General features: G+C 38.2%; 1 protein-coding gene across 5 annotated transcripts in view; it reads right to left on the reverse strand.

Moving 5' to 3' along the window:
* Window positions 1-365: 365 nt before the first annotated feature.
* The window catches only part of PDE7A (phosphodiesterase 7A), a 129972-nt gene continuing 106555 nt past the window's right edge, over window positions 366-23782 (reverse strand). For 2 of the 5 annotated variants that reach the window (XM_026662353.2, XM_026662343.2), the window contains 10 exons: window positions 20137-20288; window positions 18621-18684; window positions 13776-13871; window positions 11019-11119; window positions 9802-9933; window positions 9432-9523; window positions 8637-8781; window positions 6346-6442; window positions 3758-3838; window positions 366-2096 (listed from right to left, as the gene is read on the reverse strand). In XM_026662353.2, the coding sequence (XP_026518138.1) occupies window positions 1885-2096; window positions 3758-3838; window positions 6346-6442; window positions 8637-8781; window positions 9432-9523; window positions 9802-9933; window positions 11019-11119; window positions 13776-13871; window positions 18621-18684; window positions 20137-20288 (1172 nt within the window). In that variant the 3' untranslated portion in view covers window positions 366-1884. Of the gene's footprint in view, window positions 2097-3073; window positions 3554-3757; window positions 3839-6345; window positions 6443-8636; window positions 8782-9431; window positions 9524-9801; window positions 9934-11018; window positions 11120-13775; window positions 13872-18620; window positions 18685-20136; window positions 20289-23782 lie in introns of those variants that run through there. The other 3 variants (XM_026662346.2, XM_026662348.2, XM_026662357.2) reach the window with 3 other exon arrangements.

Raw genomic sequence — 23782 nt, forward strand, 5'->3', positions numbered from 1 at the left:
TCTAGAATTCAAGACCTGTGCATGTTCTTCCCCAGACTAAGGGAGCGTACAAATGGACAGTGATTTTAGGGAAATTTAACAAAATGTGGAGAATTTGAAGGGATAACAGGCCACTTTTAACCTAGAGGGAGACAAACACACAAGTCAGGATCATTTTTAAGTGAGCTCTAGTTCTAACTGCAGGCAAAAGTTGCAGAAGTGAGTAAGTTTGACAATTTGCAGGACAAACATTTTAAAATACATATAATGGGGTTAGAATAAGGTTTTATAATGGAAGTTAATTGCAAGCTTAACTACTTCTCCATAATAATAGACTCAAATGTACAAGAGCATAATGTGAAAAGTTATTTTTTATTCATCAAAAGTTAAGAGCAACAAGCACATATTAAAATGAGTATGGTAAAGCCTTTACAAGTGGCTTTACACTGAAGCTCTCTCCCAAAAATGGCTGTTGCAACAAACTGTAAACAGAATTAATAAACAGTCTTTTACAGAAATAACACGGGAAATACAAATGAACTAAAAGAAAGCACCGGTTTCTCTTAAACTCTATAACAGTTGTGCTTACTGTACTTAAAACAATGTAAAACAGATTACAAAAATGGAATGTTTGAAGTTTAAAATTAGTCCTTAAATTTTATCCTTAAAAACATTTCTCCTTTTCACATCAAAAACCCGTAAATGGGTAATGTTTCAGTAGAGGGAGGAATAAGTAAACAATGCACTTTTTTCAATCAAAAACAAATTTGGTCACTTAGCTATGTGCATAGTTTAAGGCATCTGTAGCAATTTGTTACAGTTCCCTCCAATGTGGCTGTTCATTACACTGTCACATTCTAAAAGAATAAATAAAAAATGTTGCAGTTGAAACCCTTCCCACTCCCTCCCCACATAACCCCAAACACTCTCACACCCACACATACATACACACTGCAGCGAAAGGGGCATTTGTACCCTTGTTCGGAAGGACACAGTTCCCATCCCACTTTATTTCAGATTGGCAAATACCCTGAGTTGAATATGGTGTTTATAGACATTCTACCTTTTTCTTGCATATGCAGTTCAAATGTACAATAGTGAAAACAACATGCAACATTTTCACTGCAGAATTGCAACACAGTTAGGGACAATGTTCCCCCCACCCACCCCCCACTCTGCAAATTCAGAAGCATTTTCAAAAACTGCATTCCCATACAGCACTGGAGTAAAGCCTGGCTGTGCTCTATGATGAACGCTCAGTTCCCAGTGCACAAACAAAATAATGACAAATGGAGTCTTTTCTGGCATCCAAAGGAAAAAAAGCTGCAGTCTCAGATTTGACTTTTTCTTTTCTTTTTCTAAAAGAAAACCCAAAGTTAGTGGTTCCTTCACAGCCATGCGTAAAGATAAGTCTAGAACCAATAGTTTCAGAGTACATTTGTAAACATCAAGTCTTGCCAGAGGCAGCAGAGGATGGGCACTTCACATTTCCATATTTTAAACAAGGACTGAATGGAAGGTATGCTTTGAACATGTTTATGTAAGACTTGCTAAATCCCAAGAAAATGGAATAGTTCATATCAAGTCTTAGTTCTGAAGACCTTATTTCAAACTTTAAAAAAAAAAACCATGTGGCACCTTGTATTGTTCCTTCAAGATTCAGTCACTGCTGTGCTTTGCATATTCAAGGTTCCAAACAAAAGCCAACTGAGGCATATGCATATTGCTCTATGTTCCAATCTTGTAAATATAAATTGGGTTCAAGTGATCTGTAAAGGAAAACTTGGAAATAAATAATGCTGGCATCATTTACACTGAACCTTGAGCAGTCATAACAAGTTTTTCCTCAAACCCCATTGTGCAGATACCTACGTAAGAGGCAATTTTGTCATGCAGATTCTGGGGTCAGGACAATCGAGTTTCCTGAGGTAATACATCTGAGTCCATTTCCTCAAATGCAGGATCAGTATCATCACCACTGCTCGACTGTTCTCTTTGCAGTCCCTTCCAACTAGCTTTATTCAGTCCCAGATGACCAAGCATCGTCTGTGATAACCTGGTATTTGAAAACCGGGCCCACTCTGAAAATAATGGCTCCACTAAGTAGGTCATAAAACCTTTAAAGAAGAAAGCTTTAGATTAAAAACAGGAAAGAATATGCATTTTTAAGGTAAAGGTTTTAAAGGATTTAGGAAGTGCTATAAAAAATTAACAATGCATTAGTAGCAACTCTTCTCCAACTTATACCTAAAAAGCGTCATCTTTCAATATTTCTAACACTATGGCACTTTATTAAAATATAGAAGTGTAATCTATAGAAATGTTACAGGTTTGACAGTCAAAAGAATAGCATAATATTGTATTAAGAAGTAGCTGATGAATCTCATTTGTTCCCTTTTGGGGCAGTGGAGAAATAAAGGAAAAAAACTGTTGGAGAGGAGAAAAAGGAGGAAATCAACCATCAGATTTGAATTAAGCCACATAAACTAAACTAAAAAGCCTGAAAGTCTAACAGACACAAGCTCATATATAATAAATTATCCTACAAACAAGTTGAATTGTGTTACAAAGGAAATACACATTCAAATTCCCTCGGCATCACTAGACCAGTTAAGTGTATTGAAGTATGATCAGGCAAACTTGTGTCTAATTCAAGGCAAGGATCACTAATGGCCTCCACAATTTAAAGGGCTCCCAGTGTTGTGCAGCAAATGAGATAGCTTGAAATAAGCAACTGCCCTATATACACACACACAACAGTATTTTGTCTATGTCTAAGATTTTTAAGGGTATTCAGGTGCCTAACTCCCATTGATTTCAATGGCTGTGAGATGCCTAAATACCTTTAAAAATCTGGCTCTATATACGCAAACAAAAATTTAAAGATAAGGTTGCCAGAACTATACTTTTGCCTTATTTTTAAAAAAACAACAACTTTATTTTTAAAAAAATCAAAATTATGGTCAGCTATTCAGCAATCTGATTGGTTATAATTGATGTAATTTAGTATAATTTGTGAGAACCAAAGTCACAATTTTTTTTACATTTCCAATTTTATATGAAATAAAAAAATTCAAATTATGTCTAAGGTTAAAATTTATTAATCTGCTTAATATAGTAGAACATAATTTTTCATTCAATCCCATTCAATCTATATGAAAAGAAAACTTTTTTTGAAAAAAGTCAATGTTTATTAATGGGAAAATCCTTTCACTTCTGTCCCTGGTATAAATCTAGCCCAGGCTGGCAGTGAGCAAAAATAAGCTAACAGCTGTCCATTGGTCTACATGAAATTTCTGTGCTTTAAGACTATCTTTAAACCAGTTCCCAGTGAATAGGTGTCCACATTCCAAAAGGCTAAGTCAACTGGCAGCTTCACTAGAGGCACCAAGGACTGAATGGGTAGGTGAATGAAATGTCCTCTAACTCTGGAGTTTGTCATTCCAGGTTAGGATTAAGGCACATTGGAGAAGTAGTATGGGAAAGGCTGCATTGCTGCTGCCCATGCTGTACCTGCTCTATGGATACAGGACTTCAGTCTCCAGGACTATCAATCGAACACCTTTCACGAGTACTAAATTCAAAGGAGAAATTTTAAAGCAAAGAAAAAAACTGCTTGTGGAGAAGGAGCATTGCCAAATGAACACAAAAAAGAAGACAAATAAAGTGCAAATTTTAAGATTTATAGGCAAAGATAGCTTTCCTTCCTCTAAAAATTGTCATTAAAGGGAACCACTGAAAGATTTTAAACTGTTCATATACATATATTTGTAGTTACCAATCTGGATGTTGGCAACGGTTTCTGACTGTCGATCACACAGCGGACTCACACCCAAGTGATATTTTTTTTCAACATCTCCTAAAGAGAGAACAATAACTTAGAAAAGTAATTTTTAACTGTAAGCATTCTGGAATTGTTAATTCATATTATACACAACCAAATCTGTCTTAGGCAACCGTTCAAGGAAGGCAAGTCACCTTGAGAGAACAGATTCTATGTATTACAACTGAATCTTTACTTTTAAAATGCATTCTGCAAAAATATAACCCAATATAAGAGCAGATATAAATATTAGGGCTGTCAATTAATCGCAGTTAACTCGCACAATTCAAAAAAATTAATCACGATTAATTAATTGCAGTTTTAATTGCATTATTATACAATTGAATACTAAATTTATTAAATATTGTAGATGTTTTTCTACGTTTTCAAATAGACTGATTTCAATTACAATACAGCATACAAAGTGTACAGTGCTTTATATAATTTTATTACAAATATTTGCACTGTAAAAATGATAAACAGAATAAATTGTATTTTTCAATTCACCTCATACAAGTACTGTAAGTGCAATCTCTTTATCGTGAAAGCACAACTTACAAATGTAGATTTTTTTTGTTTTGTTACATTACTGCACACAAAAACAAAACAATGCAAAACTTTAGAGCAGGGGTAGGCAACCTATGGCACGCGTGCCAAAGGCAGCACGTGAGCTGATTTTCAGTGGCACTCACGCTGCCTGAGTCCTGGCCACCGGTCCGGAGGGCTCTGCATTTTAATGTAATTTTAAATGAAGCTTCTTAAACATTTTAAAAACCTTATTTACTTTACATACAAAAATAGTTTAGTTATATATTATAGAGAGAGACCTTCTAAAAATGTTAAAATGTATTACTGGCACGCAAAACTTTAAATCAGAGTGAATAAATGAAGACTTGGCACACCATTTCTGAAAGGCTGCCGACCCCTGCTTTAGAGCCTACAAGTCCACTCAGTCCTACTTCTTGTTCAGCCAATCACTAAGACAAACAAATTTGTTTACATTTATGGGATATAATGCCTACTTCTTATTTACAATGTCACCTGAAAGTGAGAACAGATGTTCGCATGGCACTTTTGTAGCCGGCATTGCACGGTATTTATGTGCCAGATATGCTAAATATTCGTATGCCCCTTCATGCTTTGGCCACCATTCCAGAGGACATGCTTCCATGCTGATGATGTTTGTTAAAAAAATAATGCGTTAATTAAATTTGTGACTGAACTCCTTGGGGGAGAATTGTATGTCTACCGCTCTATGTTTTACCCACATTCTGCCATATATTTCATGTTATAGCAGTCTCGGATGATGACCCAGCACATGTTGTTCGTTTTAAGAACACTTTCACTGCAGATCTGACAAAACACAAAGAAGGTGCCAATGTGAGATTTCTAAAGATAGCTATAGCACTCGACCCAAGGTTTAAGAATCTGAAGTGCCTTCCAAAATCTCAAAGGGACGGGGCGTAGAGCACGCTTTCGAAGTCTTAAAAGAGCAACACTGATGCGGAAACTACAGAACTCAAACTACCAAAAAATAAAATCAACCTTCTGCTGATGGCATCTGACTCAGATGATGAAAATGAACATGTCAGTCCACTCTGCTTTGGACTGTTATCGAACAGAACCAGTCATCAGCATGGACACAAGTCCTCTGGAATGGTGGCTGAAGCATGAAGGGACGTATAAATCTTTAGCGCATCTGGCACGTAAATATCTTGCAACGCCAGCTACAACAGTGCCATGAGAATGCCTGTTCTCACTTTCAGGTGACATTGTAAACAAGGAGCAGGCAGCATTATCTCCTGCAAATGTAAACAAACTTGTTTGTCTGAGTGATTGGCTGAACAAGAAGTAGGACTGAGTCGACTTGTAGGCTCAAAAGTTTTACATTGTTTTATTTTTGAATGCATTTATGTTTTGTACATAATTCTATATTTGTAAGTTCAACTTTCCTGATAAAGAGATTGCACAATAGTATTTGTATTAAGGGAATTAAAAATACTATTTCTTTTATTTTTACAGGGCAAATATTTATATTTAAAAATAAATATAAAGTGAGCACTGTACACTTTATATTCTGTGTTGTAATTGATATCAATATATTTGAAAATGTGGAAAACATCCAAAAATATTTATATAAATGGTATTTCATTATTAACAGCGTGATTAATCATGCAATTAATCATGATTAATTTTTTTAATCGCTTGACAGCCCTATATATATATATATATATATATATATATTAAAAAAACAGGCAATCCTTCATTTAAAGTATCTTTAATAGTGAGGAATACATTTCAACTAGAATCTGAAACTTTTGGGTGTATTGAGTTAAAGCAGATTCTTCATCAGCTGTTAGTAGAAGCAACAGCCTCTTTCAAGAATGTAGCCAACAGAAGAAAAGGATTATTTGAACCCTCCTTTAGGCCTAAATTTATAGCCCTTCATCTCACAAAGTCACTATGACTCTCAGATATTCATCTTATGATACATTTACACATTCATTGGTATGAGATTAGACTATTTCTATTCTTTTACTTGCCTTGATGGAAGAATTCCTCTGTTACTTTTTCACTCCATTGCTTGCTCAGTTCCCAGGTCCGGCATGGATTACAAATATCAGCACACTTCAAAGCCATCTAGTGAATTACATATTCTGGGTTACACTACTTTCAATTTTTTTCTACATGCAAAAACATGACTACAAAAAAGCAGCATAATTTCTAGAGTAGCTACTACTGTATTCCATAACGTCTCATGCATTTTTCTAATCAGGGTAACAAACCCAACCACTTGCATTTCACTCTAAAATTATATACCATAGTTAAGGCTGCAATTTAGTCACATAGGTCGCCGAAGTCACAGAATATGTGAATTCCAGGGTCCTCCGTGACTTCAGCCTGCGATGGTCGAGAGCTGCAGGGTCCCCCGCTGGGGCAGGAAGCTGTGGGGTACCCCTGCCGCCTGTGGTGGCCCCTGCAGCTCCCTGCCGCCGGGGATGGCGGGGAACTCCCTGAGCTCCTGGAGGGCAGCGGCGGGGGACCCCCCCCGAGCTCCCTGCCGCCACCAGGGAAACCCCCAAGCTCTCTGCCACTGGTGGCGGTGGTGGAGGAACCTCCAGCTCCCTGACGCCCAGGGCAGCACTGTGGGGGAACCCCGAGCTCCCAGTGGGCAGCAGCGGGGGAACCCTTGAGCTCCTGGCTGCTGGGGGTAGCAGGGAACCCCCGAGCTCCCGGACACTGGGGGTGGCAGGGAATCCCCAAGCTCCCAGCCCCGGCGGGCAGCGAGGGACCCCGCAGCCCCCAGCTGCTACAGGCAGCTCCTAGTCCCTGCAGCTGCCCCGCTTGAAGTAGTGTGGGGATCCGCAGATCCCCATTTTGTCAGGTATAGTTTTAGTAAAAGTTAGGGACAGGTTATGGCTTCCGTGACTTTTTCTGTTTTGCCCGTGACCTGTCTGTGACTTTTACTAAAAATATCAGTGACAAAATCTTAGCCTTAACCATAGTAAACTAACAGAACGCTATTTGGAGAATTATAAGAGGTCATGAACAGAGCTAAGTAAAACTGAAGGCAAACAGACTTCTATCCTGGACAAAGTGAATGAGAGTTAAATACAAAGTACCTCTGAAGGGCACTGTATGCAGAACATTCAATATAAAGACATTTAAATACGAAATAAAATTACAAAACAGTATTTATTTTAAATTAAATCTAACCAAAAATTAAGTTAGCTGTTAGGAAAACACTATCTGAAAGCCATTTAACATTCCCGCACCCCATTTTATAACTGCAATAAGACATTTTAAAGAATTAACTGATAGCATAGTTTCAATGCCAGAGATCCTAGTAGGATTGAGTTAGTATAGTTCAGTTTTGTATCAGAGGGGTAGCCGTGTTAGTCTGGATCTGTAAAAAGCGACAAAGAGTCCTGTGGCACCTTATCTGCGTCTGACAAAGTGGGTATTCACACACGAAAGCTTATGCTCCAATACTTCTGTTAGTCTATAAGGTGCCACAGGACTCTTTGTCGCTTTTTATAGTTCAGTTTACTTCCTTGCATTACTTATTTTTGAAAAACAAAATATAAGTCCCCACTTAACAGAAAATGTGTTCTTTATGGCTTGGTCAGGACAGGTCAAACACTGGGTTCTTACTATTCATTGACTTTTGTAGACAGGATGACTAATCTGAAATCACAGGATTTCTGCACTCTTTAACAGTTTAATGTTCCTCTTTCTCAAAGGAAGTGTTTTAGCCTTCTGTATGCCTCCCTATCAAGAGGTATCTGACAGCACAAACCAAGGCTTCATAACAATACAGCAGTACCCCACAATATATCTTAGAGTATTGATCAAGGGACCCAAAGCTAACTCTAAAACAGTCTTAACCAGTCTCTTAGGGATTTTCATTAGAGGGAGGAGCAAAAAACTTGCACCTCAATGGAAGATTTGTTAACCCAGTTTCTGACTGCTGGGATCAGTGACAAACTGAAAACCTTAACCTCCATTTCTAATTCCCCCTCCTCTGCTTCTGACTCATCTGCTCCTTCCTCTGCTTCATTGAGAAAGCTCCTCTCTAACATGTGCAGGCAGAAAGGGCTAGTTTTGCCCTCTACAGAGGGAGGATCTTGTGGAGCCTCAGCAGGACTTGCTGGTACTCCATCTCATTGTGTAAGCAGGCCTTGTGCACACTAAGCACAACTAAAGAATAAAAACATCCCCTCTTCACTGGTCACCCATGGCAGATGAAGACCATTTTCCTGGGAGGAAAAAAAAAGTATGATATTTGAAGCAATTTACTTCTGAAATAGTGTGAAACTTTCAAAACAGTCACCTGTAAAATGAAGTGGCGATGGCCTGCCTCCTCTAAACATAGGTCTCCTCTGTCCAAATGGGTTCTAAACAGGGATAGGTATTCATTTTGCCGACTTATGTCTGTGGCAAGAATCAGAGCACCTATCTGGCTTTCCATCAGCTTCCTGAAATTAGTGATATAAAATACCCAAAGGCATGAAAATATGAGGAAAAAAATTAGGCATCATATTGACACATTTAAGTTGAATGTAGCAACTGTATACGAATGTATACATAAACTGTAAGCCATGATGGCTGTAAGTGCAGCACTTTCAAATGTTTATATAACATTTTTTAAAACTACAATATTTATAAAAATACTCTGACATTTCACAGGTAGCTCTCAGGAAGAGAGAAAGCTACTGCAAATATTTGTAAGCTAAATTATTCTAGCTATTGTTAAAGAAGATGAAAAGAGCTGCAATTTAAAAATACAGAACACGAGTTACTGTTTAGGTCACAGAATACAATTATCTCTTACTAGTCAGTCAATATTTTCTTTCAATCTAATCAAATGTTTGTATAATGAATACACTTCCATCACACAGTGTTCACAATAAATACTAGTTTCCAAGCTGTATACTGAATAATTAACTGTTCCTGCAAGGCTCATAGCACCCATTAAATCTTTAAATGATCTGAATATTCAGCTAGGATTATGAATTACTATGTAATATTTTAACAGAATACTTGTTTACAAAGTTGTCTGATGCCATGGATAATACATTGTGTGTAACTTCATATAGTGTATACTCTCTGTATAAAAAATACATACCTGTTTTCTAATGACATATGTGCAAATAAACCAGACTCTCTCAACAACCCCACTGCTGATCTCCAGTGGTGGTTTTCTAATACTGAGATATTCTGCAAAACAGAAACAAAATTACTGCCGTTACTTTAAAAGATTTTATTAGTCTTACACTACAGTCTATATGCCTCTTAAAAAGTTCATGATTTTCAAACTTTTTAACACTTCTGTTACGTTAATAGCTTGTATTTATTGTTTTCACTCAATGGGATAAACATCCTAGGTTCAAGTCTACCATTAAGTGAGTACATTAGCAATTTCACTGTTAATATAATTCTTCTATATTGAAAAGATACTCAAACCTGGTTCTGATAAGTATGATATTTTCACTTACCTTATATAAAGTTGCTAAGTAATGGTTTGTTTTAATAAGGAAAGGCTGATTAACACCTGGATGATCCAAATCATGTGCGACAGCTGCAATTAAACTGAGCAGAACATCCCATGGAGTTAGAGATTTGGAAAGCTGTAATAAATGTAACAGTATTATTCATGGGAACATTCACAGGTGAAAATATTCTGATTGGCTTTTCATAGCTAGCATTCAATCCCTGGAAAAAGGTCCCAAAAATGACCATTCAATTTCATCTTTCACACAGTGCTTTGAAGGAAGTGCACCATCACAGAAAGGTGAATGCGGAGAACGGGGTGAGGGTACTAGTAGAACTTTTTTTTTAAAGTTTAATAGCAACCATGGTACAGGGAAATCCAGGAGTAATTACTCTACAGGAGTTAAAGGCTCAAGATCTATTTCATCCGACCTTGTCAATAATATCTAGATAGATGCAATAACTATTTAAATATTTATGGTAGTTAGAACTGTCACTCAAATTGTTAGCTACTCCATTACCAACCAGAGGGTATTTCAAAATCCCTGTTTAAATTAAAAATCCTTGCATCTGACGAAGTGGGTATTTACCCAGAAAAGCTTATGCTCCAATACGTCTGTTAGTCTATAAGGTGCCACAGGACTCTGTCACTTTAAGCAAGAGTAGTGTAGACCACTATTACTATACAAGAATAAACCAAACTAATAAAAAAATCAGTGTTGAACTAGATAGCTGGTTTCCAACTGGCTACAGTACACCATGGGTCTTCTCTAATCTAATCAGAAAGTAGCATTTTCCCCTGAAATTTCCTGTTTAGTGTGTAGCCTATACCAGAGTACCAGCAATTCAAGTCACCTCTGACAACTGTTAGCTTTGCTCAGCTCCTAACGTAGAACTCTCTCTGCTAGGTATCTCCCTTTCATAATGTGCATTTTAGAAAGAAGAAAGGACAGACAACTCTTGTACATTGCTACAACCTGCATCTGGTAGAGGAGCTTTGTTCATTAGTATCCAAGGTGAACTAAGCATAAGTGATATATCAGCTTTTGAAAAACTGAGTTATTTGGGTCTCCACCGCCAGCTTCTGACTCAATGACGTGCATACTTCTTGGAGCAAAGTTTTTTTCCCCCCAGTAGCTTAAAATCTTTATGGTTTTACGGAACATTAAGAAAAATACAAACATTATAGTTGTACCTTTACACATTACGTAAAACAAATTACCTTAGGTTCTTCTAAATAACAGTGCATGGCCTGAGTCACATCAGCAGCATGAACTGCATTATGATAAGGGTTTTGATTATGATAATCTTCTTGAACCATAACTATATAAAGAAAACAAACATCTGGGTTTAACTAAAATGGCAATTTTAAAAAAAAGCAATATAAATATCACAAATTGACATTTTTGATAAGACATATATAAACTCCACATATCACATTTGTTTAAGTAGAACCATCTCCAGTACTCTCACGCAAAGGTTTTATGTGGTGACACAATATTTTTTAAGCTAACACAAAATTTAGTATAAATTCATCCTGGAGATGAAGTTATTTAACTCTAACCAAAATGTTATGATCTGGAATATTATGATCTTGACTGAGCAACCACCTCCTTAGCAGGAGTCTCTCTCTCTGCTAAGCCAGTCTGCCTGAACATTGAGGCAACCTGGAACACACACAGGAAGTTGATTCTATTCATCAGAACAGCAGGGCTGACACCTCTGCTAACCTTTTGCGTCCCTCATAGATAATTTAGGCAATCCACACATCACACTGGCGGGCCTTGATCAGAAAACGGTACCCTACAGCAATCCATCAGGGACAGAAGAGCTAGCTATTCTGCTTTTAGTTTCAGTACATGTGAAGAAGTCTTTCCTTCCTGACCACTGTCCAGCCACCAGCCCCATAAGAACCAGACTTTTGTCTTTGCTTGCCTTTCCAAGTCCTTCTTGCTTGCCTTAAGCACTGCAATTACAATATGTGGAAGGTCACTTGAGTAGAATCAGTACAAGGGAACTAGTTTGCAGCAAAAACAAAATAAAACTGGTTAGTAATCTATTCTATAATTTCACTTCAACTAAGCACTGGGCGCCCACACACCTGTTGGAGATTTTTCCCTTAACGGTAACCCACTGGGGTGGCACAAGCCCTCTGCTACCTCGTGCCATCACATGAAGGTATAAAGAGCGGAGACACCCCTGACCACTTCCTCAGTCCTTCTCGCCAGACAGAGTCTGACAGAAACAGAAAGAAGAGTGGGTTGTGGAATGGACATGTGTAACGCATCTCAAGGAACAACCATTACAGAATAGGCTAGTAACCGTTTTCTCTTCAAGTGATTGCATATGTCCATTCCATTTCATTCAGAAGCTGTTTGATCTGGCAGTGGGATCAGAGTCTACCTGAATAAGGATTGCAGGACCACATGCCCAAATCTGGAATAATCTCTAGAACAATGAAAGATGGCATGATGTGAAGCAAAGGTTTGTACTGAAGACCAAGTCACTGCTTTGCAAATGTCCAGAATAATCACCTGGGCCACAAAGGCTGCACGAGATCTTGTTGCATGTGTTAACACCCTACTCTGTGGAGTTATACTAGCCAAGTCAGAACACAAACAAATGCAAGTGGAGAGCCACAACGAAATCCTCAGATAACCAGGGGATGACCAAGGAGACAAGACAAACAGTTTGTCACAGTGACAAACTGGACAGCCTAAAATAAGAGGTTTGTCTAGATACTCCCTTCACTTTCCAGTCTACAGGTTTCTAAGGACAGCTGATATGTTTGTTTGGATGACAGACCCTGAATTCACTTAAGGAGACATCAGTCATTTATTAGGAGAAACTGCTAGGGAACTTGTAAAGCAGAGGTTGCATTTGAACAGACTGATGAACAGACTGGACTCCTGCCTGTCCTTTCTGTCTGGGGGAGGGGAGAAATCCCCTGAGTCCCATTTATCCTTGCTTTTTCAAACTTAATTACCACAAAAACATGCTTTGTATCAAACAGATCAAGCCTTCTGAGAAACCCTGCCAAAGGGAACAGAGAGCTGCTTCTCCTGGCTCAATCAAGAATTATTCTTCCCTTCAGACTGAGCTGGAGGATATAGGGGAAAACAGGCAACGTGAGGGATGAGTCTTTGGTCTTAGTGCAACAAGTCATGGTAAAGGCATCCCAGGACATCACTGACAAGTGAGATGTTGCACCACATGGTGACTCTTGTGTGAAAACAAGAAGGAACTATCATTCCAGGGACTGTGCCAAGGACATTAGGATACAGAAATATAAGTCCATAAACACTTAAACAGATCTGCTCTCCCACTGTCAAATAAAAGTAACATTAATTTACACCTTTCTCCAAGGATACACAATACAGCATCACCTCATGAAGGTCCCAAACATTCCTGTACAGCTTTAAGGAGAGTACCTTCAATTCCTACATCAGTGGAGCAAGACTGGATCCTTTTCTATACTACTAAAAAGATCTGAGCAGAAATTGGTGTCAGCAACTGGTACTACTGAACTGGCGATGACTACAGGTTAGATAAGGACAAACTATGTTTCTTTTCAGAAACCAAGATCAAAACCAACATTATATTTCAATAATATTCTCACTATCTCCTCTTCCCTCATTTGTGATGTGAAATTCAGCCTTCATAATCCGCTGCATACAACTGTGACGCATCATGAAATTCACACATTCTTGGGCAAAATCAAATTTTTCTGCCAAAATTAATTTTACTGCTTTTAGTAGAATTTTTTTTCCTTCACCTCCCTAATGCTATTATTAAAACTAAGCTATTTCCAAAATTTGTAAGTGCACACAGTATCACAATACTACCATTATAGGAACCAGCTTCAAATTAGTGCTATTCAAACTTTCTTGCTAAACTGTAAGCAGTACTTCAAATGGTATCTTTTAAAATGCAGTTAAGGAGTAATGTTCACTTTAACAAAAGGCTATAATATATTTACCTAAAAATCTACGAAGTTTCATCGTATCTAAGTGGAAGTGTTCTATCAGTCCATGAAGATTAAACAGGTGGAAGGTTAAGCTGACTAGACTGTTTCCTAAAAATAAAATACAAATATTAATTCATTTAAAAAAAGATGAAATTAGTGCTTCCATCACAAGGGAAAAATTATTTAAAAATTTTTGTATTCAAAAGTTATGCAAACAGATTGAAATGTATAAGAATTCTGTAAGCATTAATTGGTCTAGTCCAATAATAATTTCCCCCGGTGATTCTCAATATGTCCAGTACCAGCAATAAACTATGCAATGAGGAGTCTCACTCAGTGGCACTGTATCTTTAAGAACAATAAACCTGCAATCCACCTAAGTAGGTTTATTGCTTAAAAAAGGAACACAGAGGTAATTAAGCCAAAAAACTAGTCAATGTTGGCAACTGCCCCAAGTTGAACACCTTACATTTAGTTATTCCACCATGTGTTCTTTTTTGCAAAAGTACTCCTTGCTGAAACCAGAAATCAAAGAAAATACAAATGTGCAATTTGCTATGAAATTTGTAGTACTACAAAGCAACTGCTATGATCATTCATTTACTAGGAGCTGAAATATTCCATATCATACATTTGATTTCTTTTTTTAAAAAAATTTCAGAGGCAGTAAGGAAAGGCTTGCAAATTAAACATACATAATACTGACAACTACATCAGTTTTTGGCATATTTACTTTGACAGTGTCACTTTAACAACTAGTTACACAGCCACTCAGTGTGCTAGTTGCTTTACTCAGAAGCACAAAATTCCCCATCCCATATAACTTACTGTCATGCTTCACCACATGCATGCATGTCATTTTGGTACCACTTCCCCAAAAAGCTGTTATTCCCAACACTAGGGCAAGATGTTCTTCAGAAGTCTATTCCTTTAAGAGGTATTTATGCAGAAGTACCACATAGTGTGCGTCTACATATCAGCTCAGCTATGTCTGACAGAATCCCATAGTCTATTGGCTAGTCTACACTTGAAACACTACAGTGGCACAGCTGCAGCTGGGCTGCTATAGCGCTTCATTGTAGACACTACAGCGATGGGAGAGATTCTCCCATTGCTGTAATTAATCCACCTCCCCAAGAGGGAGTAGCTAGGTTGATGGAAGAATTCTTTTGTCCACCTATTACTGTCTACGCTGGGGGTTAGGTTGGCTTAACTACATCACTCAGGGATGTGGATTTTTCACACCCGAGTGATGTAGCTGGGTCGATGTAACTTTTGCATGTACACCTCGCCTATATCAAAGGAAGGGTTTTTTCCATCAGGGTAAGAATAGCACCTCCCCAAAGTTAGCTATGTTGATGGAAGTATTCTTCCATCAACACAGCTGCATCTACACTGGGGGTTAGGTTGACATAGCTATGTCAGCCAGGGATGTGTTTTTTTCACACCTCTGACCAATTTAGCTATGTTAACCTAACTCAAGTACAGCCACAGCCACAGCTTTTTGCACCACATTAACTTTACAGTAACTCCTCACTTAAAGTCGTCCCGGTTAACGTCGTTTCGTTGTTACGTTGCTGATCAATTAGAGAACATGCTCATTTAAAGTTGCGCAATGCTCCCTTCTAACGTTGTTTGGCAGCTGCCTGCTTTGTCCACTGCTTGCAGAAAGAGCAGCCCATTGGCGCTAGCTGGTGGAGGCTTGGAACCAGGGTGGACCGGCAGCCCCCGCATCAGCTCCTCACTCCCTTAAGTTCCCTGTGCCACAGCCGCCCAGCAGGCTATCAATTGCTGGTCAGTTCAACTGTCCCTCCCCCCACTGCCATGTGCTGCTCCTGCCCTCTGCCTTGGAGCTGCTCCTGGGAGCCTCCTGCCTGCTGTGCAAAGGGGGGGGGGGGGAAAGAGGGCTGCTAATGTCAAGGTGTCCCCCCCCCCGCTCCTGTACCCCCATCTCCACAGAGCCGGGGGGTAGAGGGGAACACTACAGGGCTCAGGACAGAGATAGCTTGCTGGCAGCAGCTGCGGTCTCAACTTGCTGATCTACTTAAAAAGGCAATGTACTTAGAGTGGGGTCAGTGTAATTAAAGGGGCAATGCGCGTCTCTCTCTCTCTCACACACACACAGTGTGTGTCTCTGTCTCGTTCTGCCATGCTGTCTCCCCCTCCCTCCATTCGTGCTGCCTTGTAGAGTGTGAGGCTACATTAACAACAATGTGTTAACCCTTGAGGGCTCAGCCTCATTTAGCAGTAAAGCATTCCCTGGGAAATATCCCATCCTCTGACTTCACCACCTCAACCAAGCTTCACAATCATCATTGCTGTGTACATTATACTGTGTATGTGTATGTATGTATAAAAAAATATAGTCTTTTGTCTGGCAAAAAAAAATTCCCTGGAACCTAACCCCCCCACATTTACACTCATTCTTATGGGGAAATTAGATTCACTTAACATCGTTTTGTTTAAAGTAGTATTTTTCAGGAACATAACTACAACGTTAAGCGGGAGTTACTGTATCTATTTAAATTCTCACTTTAAATTACACGAGTGCAACTTTCTCATGTAGAAAAGCTCTCAGGTTCCTTGTCTTAATGAGACTCACTTTTGAGACAAATGAAACCATAACAAGAATGGATAAAAAGTAAACTGATTCTCTTCCACTAGATGAAAATATAAAATATGATGCCCAGACTTTTCCTTCAACAAAAGAAAGACAGAATACTGTTCTTTGGGGGTTGCCCCTGACCTTGCTGGGTTGCTTCTTTAATGTTTCTTTTCAAAGTCTAACCCTCTGACAAGGTCCCTCAGATTGCTGTGCCTGTCCTTTTCTTCTTCAATCTCTCTTTGGTGGTCCCATATACTACCAGCCCTTCTTCTTCAACCCAGTTCCACATTTCTCTAGGGTGTCCCAACACAAACAAAATAGTATTAAGAAAGAGCTCATCTTTCCCCACAAACTTTCTCCTCTTCTCCTTTATTTCATCATTGTTACCAACACAACTATCCCTCCTTCTATTTCCCAGACATGAAAGCTTGGTGTCATCTTCAATTCTTCTTTCCCCCAACTACTCCTTCACCACCAATTCCTTTCCAATATTTTAAAAATTGATCCCTTTCTCTCCTTTTGTATGACAAGATGTTAAGACATGCTATAACAATTACTTGCATTGACTACCATAATCTCCTACTTGCTGGTTTCTCACATGCCCATCTTTCTTTCCTCCAATCTACTGACAACTCTACCCTACCTCCACCTGATTCCTTACATTGGCTTTACTACTTTTGCATCAAGCTCCATGTCTACTCTCCAATTACTAAGCTATCCATAACTTCATTATACCTTTTCTCTGCCAGCAACTCTTTCTACAGTCCCCCAACAACCCTCTCTGCTCTTTGAAGTCTTTATACTCACCTATTCCAATAATTTCCTTTGCCCACTGTTGATTTATTGCTTTCTTCTATGGTGCCCCTATACCTAGAGCAGCCTCCCACTTTATGGATGCCTAAATCCTACTCTCCTTCAAAACCTTCTAAAGCTCCATCTCTTCTATAAAGTTTCCTGGCTATAATGCATAATTCTGCTTTTTGTACTGTATTCTATATACTGTAACTATTCTGCCTTTACACTAAATTCCTCAGGGGAATTTTGTTTGGCATAATTCACCTATTGGACAGAATCCATATACACTAATGGCTTTCTAAAACTAAGCAGCACAGATTTTAGGGGTTGAGTTTCAAACATTTTTAAAGATCTTTGATAAAGAAAAAGAATAATTAGGCTATCAAGCAACTACTTGAGGGGGTCTATTACACCAACTCAAGGATATGGTGATGTAAGTAGTAATACTACTGCAATGTAACTAAGACTAGATTTCAGGTCATAGAGTCTAGGCTTTCAAACTAAAAGCGCCAACTGTCCAAAAACCTTTCATAAGGGCTTGGCTACACTTGCAGATGTAGAGCGCTGGAAGTTAAACCAACCTTCTGAGACAGCAGCAGGGAAAACACTGCCGTGTGTTTACACTGTCAGCTGCAAGCGCGGTGGCGTGGCCACATTAGCAGCTCTTGCAACGCCACAGAGAGCAGTGCATTGTGATAGCTATCCCAGTGAGCAAGTGTCTGCAGCGTGCTTTTCAAATGGGTGGTGGGAGTGTGACAGGGAGTGTGTTGTGTATATGTGGGGGGAGAGACTGTGTTTTGGGGGGCAGAGAGTGTGTCAACATGCTGTCTTGTAAGTTCGACAGCAGCAGACCTTCCCCCCCACACACACACACACGCACAAATGCCTGCCTCGGCAGCAGCAGCATTCCACAGTAATGGTTTGCTTTGTGTCCCATAGCAGATAAGCATGCCGGCTGTCAGAAACGGAGCTTTGAAAGGGGATATCCGCATGCCTGCAGTCGAGTTCAAAACAATGACCAGAGTGGCCACTTGACTTCAGGGGATTTTGGGACGTTTCCAGAGGCCAATCACAGTGCAGTAATGCAACACGTCGTCCACACTGACACCCGGGCGTTTCAGCCAGGGCGCAGCAAGTTTTATGTTTCTCGTGGAGGTGGATTACCAGGAGCACTCCAGCTGCAGAGTCCAGGTGTTCTAAGTGCTTTGCCAGTGTGGACACCTCAGGAGTTAGGGCGTCCGGGGCTGATTTAATACGCTCTAACTTGCAAGTGTAGCCAAGCCCTTAGTCACAACACTAGGATAATAAATTTGTACTTTTTAAAGTATAATCAAGCAGTAAGATTCCTCCCCACAGAAAATGAAATGAAATGTTATGGATAGTTTATGGTAGAATGAAACCTACCTAAGAACAGTACAGCATGCTTAGAAGAATATCCGCAATAAAAGTGAACTTACCATTTGTTAGCCTATCAAGAAGAAAGATATCAAAATTCCATTTTCCAACTTTCTCCAGCATACACTGAAAGCAAATAAAAACATTTCTACTGTAACATTTTCATTCTGTATGTGATTAGCATCAAATTATAGCCCACAAAAAAAGCTATTGCCTTCTGAGCCAGCTGTGGATTTTAACATCTATTATTGAAAACAGATTAAAGGTTTACAACTTGTAAACCACATTTCTGTCTGATTGTTTTTCTAGCTAATATAGTTACAAACTGTTTAACACTTGTAAATGTTACAAATAAAATCACTGTAACTGAAATATTAGATATCTTTTTGACAGAACTGGGCAGTCAGCTTTGCTCTTTCCCCTTTTGGTCAAACAAGGAAGAGAAAAATACTTTAAAAGAAGAGTGGTCACAAGATTGATACTTCAGTACATATCTGAGCCAAAATTTATAACCCAGAGTTTTCCTGTCCCTCCCTAAACAAAACTGGAGTGAATTCTAAAATGAATTCTAAGACAGAGAACTTACGCTTATTTCATTTACAACATGTGAATAATAAGCTTTTATTTGGTAGCCAATGAGCAGTCCAGTTTCACACTGAATCAGAATTACTGCTCTATTTTTTTTAAGATGATTACATTAAATAAATACTATTGATGTTTAAAAGGGCTTGACAAAAGGAGCAATCTGACTGAACTGGTTCCAATATATCCAGATTTGGGACAACAAAGTTGCACTGCGGAAATTATTAGCCACACAAAGCTCTCCAAATGATTACTCTCAGAGGCAAAAAGCCCCCATTAAAGTAGCACAGAGAAAACAGAAATCTAAGATATTTTGTTAAAATAGTCATTTTATCACAAGTAACATTTTTGTTCTTAACTTCAGAAAAAAGGTCAATACGAATACACTGCATTAAGGATAAAAGCATACATAAAAAGGGTTTCCATTCACCTCATTAGATTAAGAGGCTGTGTATATAATAAATATGCACTGTATGCAGACGTGCATCTAGTTTGGTTCAAATGCATTTGTCTGGAACACTGTACCTGACAAAATACACGATTAAAGTTTAGCCACCTCCAGTGTTTTTTAAATCACATTTGGTATGATCTGCTGCTTTTATAAACAGAGAATCAATAGATGTCGGTCTCAAAAAATTAAATGCCTCATAAGATTTGGATATTCAAATAACTAGCATCTCCCAGCACAGAAGTTGTTCTTCCTCACTGCCTATGATTCATCTACCATACTGTTCCTTTTTTTTTTTTTTCTTTCTTTCTTTTGTTTGGTTGGTTGGTTTGGTTTTGGTTTTACAGGCTAAACTGCATAATCCTGAAGCAAAATTATTTTGGGTTTTTGTTGTTGGTTTTTTTTGCACACAATACATACTCAGTATAAGCTCATATTTACTTGCATATATCTGTTTATATACTGTTACAATATGGAAGATATTTGTATTGCTATAACGCATTCAAATTTTTCTAATAAAAAATTAGGAACAATTTTTAAAAACACACCTTTGCTTGTCCATTATAATCATCATCTAAAATGTTTGAGGAACTTGGAACAGTAATACCACGGAAGAAACGAGACGATCTCAAGTACCGCTGGAAACTAAGTAATCTTCGGATATTCCTTGCAGACACAGACACGTCAATTTCAGAGTGTGCTAGAAAATACAAGAAAATAAAGTCTTTCTTAAAATAAGAGAAAAATCTGTGCAAAAAATAAATATTACAACTTCTTTATTTTACCAGTGTTCAGTATTAGATGAGGTAACAGTTGCATCTAGAATAGCTACATCCTCATCACTAAGTAGTCCCTGAGCTATGTTTCAGAACAAATGTTTCCTATTTAAGCTTATTGTAAAGAGAAATAGATATATAAACTGTACGCTGGTCATATGTCTTTTAACTAAAAATACAAAGTATTCTAAGGAACACTGAAGAATAACCGCATGTTGCACCAGCACTGTCAGGTTAGACAGCAGACCTATTGAAAACGGACTATCACAAAACAGTGTTGCAAATGACAGTGTTTTCCAAAAATAGCAAGTGTAAATATGTAATGACTGCCACCAACCATTTATAAGATACTTGCACACTAGGAACTGAAGTATATCAACAGCAATGTAGTGGGATATGATTTCAATGACATTATATGAAGAAGCCATGAGTGTCCAAAAATAACATATACAAGAACCAAAACCGTGAGACTTTCTTACCCTATAATTAGGAATTGTGTTAATTTTTCAAAAGCATCTGTGACTTAGGTGCTTTTGAGAAATGTTACCCAGAACAACTACTTTTTCCAAACAAGCACCCAAATTTCTACTTATTCCTGTGATGTTCTCTGTGAAAATATGAACGTAGTACCTTATCAGAACATATGAACATAGTACCTTATCATTCTTAGCCTGTTTTCAGAGAACAATCCAAAATACCGCCCAAGTATTCTACTCCAACTTTATTAGAAGATAACTTTTAGTAAAACAACTGATTTTTGCTTATCCTCAACCCCAGTTACACTGTGTAATATACCAAGAGGGGATATCAGGTGGTTTATTTCAGGAACTTCAAGATCAAAGTATGGCTTAAGTCAGTGGTTCTCAAACTTTTGTACTGGTGACCCCTTTCACATAGCAAGCCTCTGAGTGTGACCCCCCCCCTTATAAATTAAAAACACTTTTTTACATATTTAACACCCTTATAAATGCTGGAGGCAAAGCGGGGTTTGGAGTGGAGGCTGACAGCTCATGCCCCCCATGTAATAACCTCGCGAACCCCTGAGGGGTCCCAACCCCCAGTTTGAGAACCCCTGGCTTAAGTTCTCTAAAATGATTTATATATTTTCATCCTTAAACCGTATAGGTCAAATTCTGCCTTGGGTTTCTTTTGTACAATACCTCTACAGGCAGCTTCATATATTAAGAAAAAATTGACTATTCTTATACTCAAACTGTCAATTTTCTCAGAGACGTGATCAATAAAATCATTACAAACATGTTTAAGAAGCTGAGGGTTACTACTCCTATTCCCAAAATACATAAGCTTGAAAGCAGCAAGAACCAAAATTTACAATCTATACCTTTGTCTTTGCCAAAGGGTGGACAGATTAATTTCAGAAACCACTGATACAATGCAGTTGAATATTTGTTCCTAAAAATCAAACATTCTAACAATATTTTGTAAATGAAGGTAGAAGTTGGCCCTTTAAAAAGTCAATTTTATTAATCTACTAAAGCCCAAGAAAGTTACAAGTTCATATACACTCTTGTTTAGTTTGATTTATCAAATATGTTATAGTGGCTTTGAAATGCAATGCAAGATCCTTGTAAATATTTTTTAAGAATCAAAACAGTATAAAGGATTTTTTTTAAATTACAGAAAAGCTACATATTTCCCAAACAAAAATATGATCTCAGGGAAACATGTCTTTCAATCCTCTAGTCTTGGCTTCCCTTTTTTAAAAAGTAATTTGTCCCTTTAGACACATTTGTCTGAGAATCAAATCTTTTCACCTCTTAAAGTTGTCATGATGCAGAGGAGAGTGAGCAGATCAACGGATATTCAGAACCTAACATTCTTTTCACCTTACATTCTAGAACAGAGATTTTAAAAACACGCAGGGAAAAAACAACTGAGCTGTGTTGTTTCTTTTGATTATGAAGGCCTTAAAGATGATTCATGTTGGTTTTTTTAAATATAGCTTTTTCTTGTTTTACTTTTACTTTTTTAAAATTATGCTGTTTAAGAATATAAAATAAGAATATATACTGATTTAGACCAGTCATCTATCAAGTACACTACTGTACTAGATGTTTCAGAGGAAAGCACAAGAAACCCTCAGATAGATAGATTATTCCATAATTGTGCACGGGGAAGTTTCTTCCTTACCACCTAAGTTTTAAACCTCGTTAATTTTATGTTTCAGCCGTCTGGTTCCACCTTGAATAGGGGGGAGCCCATTTCTTTTGAATCAGATCTCTCTTCTCCAATAAGTTTCCCAATGTCTTTTCTCTTTACATCATCTTATCAATGCACTTAGGCCTGCTCTGCACTAAAAAATATTACATTTGAACAGTTGCTAACAATCATGATAACAGTCTATACTGAAGGTTTAAGGCCATTCATCATTGCATCAAGTAACTGTGATTAAACTTCCAAAGTTGGCAAACTTCTTCAGACATGGTAAAATTTTGTAGTCCAGACTGCGACTTGAATTCCTCAAAGCTGCTTCTGCACATGGAACTGGAAACATTTCAGATAGCTGCCTCAGAACCTTGAACCTAAACTTTTTTTTCCAGTAATCTAAATTTAGATTCCAGGTCCTCCCTTCTACATCTCCCTAAGTCACTACATATCGCAACTACACAACTTGCTGCCCAGGATTCACTAGAAGTTTGCCTAGATGTCCCAACATATCCAGTAGGCAAGTCATCAGTTGGCTCTGTCACCACATTTCAACCTATTAATATTTCTAATAATCAAATTTCCTGTCACCACATTTTGTGTCTCAGACCTGTAACCCATCTCCTGAAGCAATGCCAGTGCATGAGGAATAAGCCTCCTCTACCATTGGAAGGTAGCTTCCAGATAAGGGAATTTTTCCCCTCCTTCTTGGTCCTCCTCCCATCATAACACCAATTCTCCAATATTTACTTGAATGTGATATACACAGAATAACCATCTTAAAAGTACTCAAATTCAAATACAAAATCCAGGAATTTCAGGATAGTCCTTGGTAAAAGAACATATACTGTGCATCAAAAAGCTGAGAATTCAGATCTCTTATAGCAATTCAAACATTATTCCTAATCAATATACATAGTTCTGGCTATAGAATGTAACAGTTAACAAAGACACTTGTCATCCCACAAGCCAATGTGGCTATCTGTAATGGAAATGAGGTACTACCCTTTAAATTCATGTAACTTGATTCATTTAAAGGTAGCACAGCAGAAATGGGTCTTTGGGGGTATGTCTACACTGCATTGTAAACCCAGGTCTGTGGGACCCTTAGCCCATGGAGTCTGTTTGCAAGCCTGGGCTTAAGAAACCACAGTGCACTGTATGCCCATGTTTACAATTGCTGGATCTAAGTCTCACACCTGTGCTAACATATCCATGCTGCCCTACACAAACACTGACACAGATCTGCGGC

Source organism: Terrapene carolina, unplaced genomic scaffold (assembly GCF_002925995.2).
Source record: "Terrapene carolina triunguis isolate 2854851 unplaced genomic scaffold, T_m_triunguis-2.0 Scaffold58, whole genome shotgun sequence".
In the NCBI taxonomy this organism is placed as follows: Eukaryota; Metazoa; Chordata; order Testudines; family Emydidae; genus Terrapene; species Terrapene triunguis.